At 51.4% G+C, this 6,090-nt stretch overlaps 1 protein-coding gene and 1 non-coding gene across 2 annotated transcripts in view; both read right to left on the reverse strand.

Annotated features, from left to right (window-relative positions):
• Abcb10 (ATP binding cassette subfamily B member 10) overlaps positions 1-3,504 on the reverse strand; it is a 30,198-nt gene extending 26,694 nt beyond the window's left edge. The window contains exon 1 of the mRNA XM_021169738.2: positions 2,784-3,504. Coding sequence (XP_021025397.1) covers positions 2,784-3,195 — 412 coding nt within the window. The 5' untranslated portion in view covers positions 3,196-3,504. The remainder of the gene's footprint in view (positions 1-2,783) is intronic.
• Positions 3,505-4,184: 680 nt separating this feature from the next.
• Trnay-gua lies at positions 4,185-4,270 on the reverse strand. Its single transcript is given in 2 exon segments — positions 4,185-4,220; positions 4,234-4,270. It is a non-coding gene; the product is annotated as a tRNA-Tyr (tRNA).
• Positions 4,271-6,090: the final 1,820 nt, after the last annotated feature.

Here is a 6,090-nt window from a genome sequence, read left to right on the forward strand (position 1 = left end):
GAGGAGGAAGAGGAGAAGGAGGAGGAGGAGGAAGAGGAGGAGGAGAAGGAGGAGGAGGAGGTGGTGGCAGAAAGAGAAAGGGGAAAAAGAGAGAGGGAGGGGTGTTCCCCTTATTTATATGGAAAATGATATAACACAGGTAAAGGTGTGAGGCAAGCCAAGTGGATTCTGGGAATATAGTAGCTATTGTCTTGGTAACAGGTCTGTAGGTCACGCTGTTGCCTGTGATGTCTTATGTTTGGGAGGTCCTGATGCCAACCGAAAGAGAAAGAGGAGAGGGAGAGAGAGGGAGATGGGGAGGGGGAGGGAGAGAAGGGAACAGAGAGAGAGGGGGAGGGAGGGAGGGAGAGAAAGAGAGAGAGAGAGAGATCTGCTGCTTTTGGGGGATCTTTAAAGAAATGATAACAGGCATGGTGGCTCCTGCTCTGACGAGGGAATAATGCTATGAGTTTGTGGTCAGTCTAAGCTGCAAAGTGATCTCCCGTCTCAAGAACCAGACAGACAGACAGACGAAAACCTATGCAATGGCTCTGTTTCCCCAGCATTTCAAAGATGTGCCAACCCTTAGCATGATCTATTACAAATTAACGGCCCTACCACTTCCTTTTACTCCCACCAGGGCCAACATCCAGACCAGCTTTGCCATGACTTCTGAAGAAGCTATCTAAGAGCTCTTCTTCAGCTTTCCTGGAGACAGAATACATTTACTACTTCCTTAGGAAGCCTTAAGAATTCCTAGCACTTGGGAGGTTGAGGCATAGATTTCAAGCTGGAGGCCTACCTGGACTATAGAGCAAGACCCTGACTCAGAAACAAAACCCTCACTGTCGGCGGCAGTGTGTCTGTCCCTCAGGTCACACATCTGATGGTTCAGTGAGGCAGACTGACAGCTCGGATGATGGAAGCCGGTTCCTGTTCTGACTGACTTAATGCAGATTCCACAGCATGCTGGCAGGGCAGGACAAGTGGGGCCAGATGGCAGGTCACAGTCATGACAGGTACAGGCAGACAAGGAAGGGCTAGGTGGCATCAGCAAAGCCTGATTCTCCACGACTTTGAGATCTTAAGTTTCAGAAGCAGAAGCCTAGGTGCCTGCCTCAGCCCCTCACAGCCTGCACACAGTTGCTCAGAGTCTCAGGCTCCTCTGGGCACGCTGTCTGCTCCTCCCTGTGCCCTCCCCCCACTTCCCATGGACATCTTTTAAACCTGGGTTTGGTGGCTCACACTTATAATTCCAGCACTTGGGAGATGGTCAAGAGGGTCAGGAGTTCATGGACATCCTCGGCTACATAATGAGTTTGAGGCTAGCCTGGACTACATGACACCTGTCTCAATAAAACACAGAGGAGGGGGCTGAAGAGATGGTCCAGTGGTTAAGAGCAGTGGCTGCTCTTCCAGAGGACCTAGGGTTCAGGGTTCAATCCCTACCACTCTCACATGGCAGCTCACAACTGTCTATAACTCCAGTTCCAGGGGATCTGACATCCTCACACAGACATACATGCAGGCACATAGTATAAAACAAAATAAAGGTTCATCTGATGAAAGTAAATGATTCATTTAAAGAGATTAAGGAAAACACAGAGGGGAAAAGCTTACAGGATGGCAAAGAAGACAAGGCCTTTTTCCATTGAAATCCACAACCAACGTGAAATCTGTCTTCCTCTACTAAGGTCACAACAACTTCCTGATTCTCGTAGATGGCGGACCCCTGTGCCCTTGCTCCACAGGCAGCCTGCTCCATGCCCAATCGCCCCCAAAGAGAGTAATTTGTACAGCAAGGGACCCAACAACCTATTTGAAGTCCTGCCTGTTTCAAGAATTGTGTGGCAAGCCGGGCAGTGGAGGCGCACACCTTTAATCCCAGCACTCGGGAGGCAGAGGCAGGCGGATTTCTGAGTTCGAGGCCAGCCTGGTCTACAGAGTGAGTTCCAGGACAGCCAGGGCTATACAGANAAACCCTGTCTCAAAAAACCAAAAAAAAAAAAAAAATGAATTGTGTGGCAAAGTCTTTCCTTTTTGCAAAACCCTCGCGCCTATCCCATTTCATCTCCGATCCAAACACTTCCCTGCCTGCTAAGCAGGGATTCCCAGGAGCAGGACTCCATGTCAGCTTCCCAAGGTAAAACCACAGGAGGGGGGCACAGTCCATATTCACAGAAGGAATGGAGATTTAGAGCTCTAGCTCTCAGGATGGCTCTGCTCCAACCAGCCTTGCCTGCAACGACTGCCAGACATGTGGGAGTTACAGAATATTGTCACTTAGACCCAGCCGATTCTGATTTCTTTTTAAAAGCCATTTGTCAATCCGGCTGAGTTACTGTCTAGTTTTTTTATGCTGTGGCCAGTGCCTGGTCCTGACCAAGTCACCACTTAGGGAGGTGACAAACAGCACGAAGCTCACAGTGCTCCACTTCATTCTGAGAAATTTTGGTGGTTGCTTGATACTGTGTAACCCTAGCGATGTTGTTGTTATTATTATTATTATTATTATTATTATTATTATAAATGTATAATATAAAGTAGACATGGTTTTGGCAAAACTTCTGTTTTTTTCTTAAAGGAGGAAACTCTAACTTATTCAGAGAATGCCCCAAAGCAGATGCTGACAAGCTGATAGGGACCAATTTAAATATTCTGGTAATAGGCTCAGGTGGGGAGCGCCAGCCAGCATCCATAGCTTTCCAACAGGTGTCAGCAGACTTGATCGCCCTTGTCAAGGCCAAGGCCAGGCCGAGGCCCACCGGCCGCCCACTGGCCCACTAGTACCCCCAGGTTCTTACCTGACAGTCTCCCGCGCTCGGGGCGCACCAGCCCCAGGAGCTTCCATACTTCTGAGCGCCCGGTCGCCGCGGGACGCCGCTGCGAGTCGTTCCCAAGGTCTCGCACACCGGTGGCAGCTGCACCCTGGAGCCTGGCGAACAGGGGATGCGCGGCGCGGGGTCCTGCCAGCACCCAGCACCTGCGGGCCCCCGAGGAGGTGGCCCACCGCCCCACGCCGCCAGGCAGCCCGGATAGGGGCGCGGGAAAGCGGAGGCCCGGACCCGGCTTGTGGATCAGAGAGGTCCACGCGCGTACGAGCGGGGTCCATTCAGAAGCCAGCCATGTCCGAGAGGAGACGGCCGGGGCCCATGCTCGCACGGCAGGGCCCCGGCGCGGAATCAGCAGCAGCGCCCTAGCAGAAGGGGCGCGCATGGCGCTGCGTCTGCCCGGACAGTCTCACCAACCGGCCGGGCCGCACGCCCCGGGACCCTCCCCGCCCGGCCCGAGCACAGGGCGGGGACGCAGCAGCGGCCCGCCCCTCCCGCCCCATCGGGCGGGCGCCCGGGCCGCGCCTTCCGCCGCGTAGGGTCCACCCCTGGGCGGCGACCAGCCGGTAGCTCCCCGGCAGTGCCTTGTCCGGGAGGCAGTCGCCAGCGCCTGCGCCCGGCAGCCGCACGCGGAAGCTTTTTCGCGCTCCTGCGCCCTCCACGGCTTGTGAACCTGGAGCGTCCGAGCCCTTTCTCTCGCCGGTTACTGGCGGAGTGCGCATGCGCGGCACTCAGGTCACCCCTTACGGACAGTGCTTGAGACCTTTGGGTGCCTCCGCCTTCGTGCGGTCGGCGGACCAAGGAGTCTCCACATCTTGGAGAACTGTGCAATGCAGGAGGTGCCGCAGAGGCCCGGAGAGTAGAAGTGACCCCGAGAGCAGCGGTCTTAAGGACGGCAGGCCGGGGGTATCCTATGGAGGCCTAGGTTGAGGAAGGGGGAAGAGTTTGTGGACTCCTAGATAGTTCACTCGACCAGAACGAAGTTCAGGTGAGCCACCGGTTCCATAAGTAGTTCAGCCGCACACGCTTTTAATCCCAGCACATAAGAGATAGAGACAGGCAGATCTGAGTTCGAGGCCAGCCTAGTCTATAGAGTGAGTTCCAGGACAGCCTGGGCAAGCAGGGGGGGGGGGTGGCAGGGGGAGGTTGCAAAACAACCTCAACACCAGTATTTTAGTTCAATATATTCCTTTTTATTTTTTTATTTTTTTTTTTTTTTGGTTTTTCGAGACAGGGTTTCTCTGTGTAGCCCTGGCTGTCCTGGAACTCACTTTGTAGACCAGGCTGGCCTCGAACTCAGAAATACGCCTGCCTCTGCCTCCCGAGTGCTGGGATTAAAGGCGTGCGCCACCACGCCCGGCAATAAAAGACACCTCCTACGAGCCGGATTCGAACCAGCGACCTAAGTATATCAACACCTATACTACAGTCCTCCGCTCTACCAACTGAGCTATCGAAGGGAGTCAATATATCCCTAAAACCCAACACGAATTGGGGGGGGGGGGAATGTCAAGGGATAAAACATCAGTCTTTCAAATGCATAAGTCACCGAATTTGCAGAATTCCTCCTCTTTTTACCCCAGTTCCAACCCTGGAAAAGTCATTTATTAAAATAGGGGGGGGGGTAGTGTAGTCTTCACTTCAGGAGCACCAGGTCACCTGAGTTCAGACAGATAAAGGAGAGAGAGAGAGAGGGAGAGAGAGAGAGAGAGAAAGAGAGAGAGAGAGAGAGAAGAAAGGAAACCAAGCAGTTAGCAGCTGGTTGTAATTTGTTTATCTGCTTTCTGTTTTGTTTTCCTCATGTGAGCACTCCTTGAATCCCAGCGCCCGCGAGGCAGAGGCAGGTAAATGTGGATCTATTTGCCTTCCAGGCCAGCCTGGTCTCATAGAGAGTCCCAGGATAGCCAGGGCTACATAGGAAAAAACCTGTCTCAAAAAGCCCAGTAAAAATAATAACATAAGAATCTTTCGGGCTGGTGAGATGGCTCAGTGGGTAAGAGCACCCGACTGCCCTTCCGAAGGTCCAGAGTTCAAATCCCAGCAACCACATGGTGGCTCACAACCACCTGAAATGAGATCTGACGCCCTCTTCTGGTGTGTCTGAAGACAGCTACAGTGTACTTACAAATAATAAATAAATAAATCTTTAAAAAAAAAAAAAAGAAAAAGGAAAAAAAAAAAGAATCTTTCATATTTGTCTGGCTCCTGAGATCTCAGCATCGTTGTATGTTTTCACACTCAGACAAGGGCCTCGCCTACAAGTGAAGTTACGAGGTGGAGGGGGTGAACAACACCGTGAGTGAGGTTAAGTCTGCCTTGAGCAAATTGGAGATGTGGGAAGCAGGCATGTCCTTCTTTAAAATCCAGCCCTGAGGCCCAAGAAGACTTGAGTTTGCTTCCCATCAGTGCAGGAATTATAAGCCCTAGGGAGTCAGTGTGAACTACACCCCAGCCACACTCAGCAGGACCCAGGTTCCTGCCCTTGTTCCAGGAGCACTTCCTGTTCCTTCCTCTTGGACCCCAGCTGAGCAGCATTAAGGAAGGAATGTCCTCCAGGCTGGCAAGAGTAACCACTTTCTGAAAATTATTGTTATTATTTTCTAGATTTATTTATTTATTATATGTAAGTACACTGTAGCTGTTTTCAGACACCTCAGAAGAAGGCATCAGATCTCATTACAGATGATTGTGAGCTACAATGTGGGTGCTGGGATTTGAACTCAGGTTTCTGTTTGTTGGGTTTTTTCTGTTTGTTTTTGTTGTTGTTTTTGTTTTGTTTTGGGTAAGGGGGTTTTTGAGTGATCCTCCTGCTTCAGTCTTCTGGGTTCAGAGATTACAGGTACTGCCACCCTGGAGGCTGAACCAGGAAGATTGCCATGAGTTCAAAGCTAATCTGGCCACAGAGAGAATGGTAGGCCACCTAAGACACATAACAAGACCCCATCTCAAAAACAAAGAATGGAATGAAGGCCTATGAACTGACTTGGTAAGTGAAGGTGTGTGCTGCTGAGCCTGAGGTGAGTCCCCAGAACCCACACAAGCAAGGAGAAGACTGACTCCAACAGCTTGCTCTTTGACCTATGCTAAGGCATACTCACACCCACACAAGTATACACACACACAAATAAATAAATAAAGATATAATGAAGAAAAAAACTATTGAACGAATAAAAAAATTAAAAACCAAGCCGGGCGTGGTGGCGCACGCCTTTAATCCCAGCACTCGGGAGGCAGAGGCAGGCGGATTTCTGAGTTCGAGGCCAGCCTGGTCTACAAAGTG

This window comes from Mus caroli, chromosome 8 (genome assembly GCF_900094665.2).
Source record: "Mus caroli chromosome 8, CAROLI_EIJ_v1.1, whole genome shotgun sequence".
Classification (NCBI taxonomy): Eukaryota; Metazoa; Chordata; class Mammalia; order Rodentia; family Muridae; genus Mus; species Mus caroli.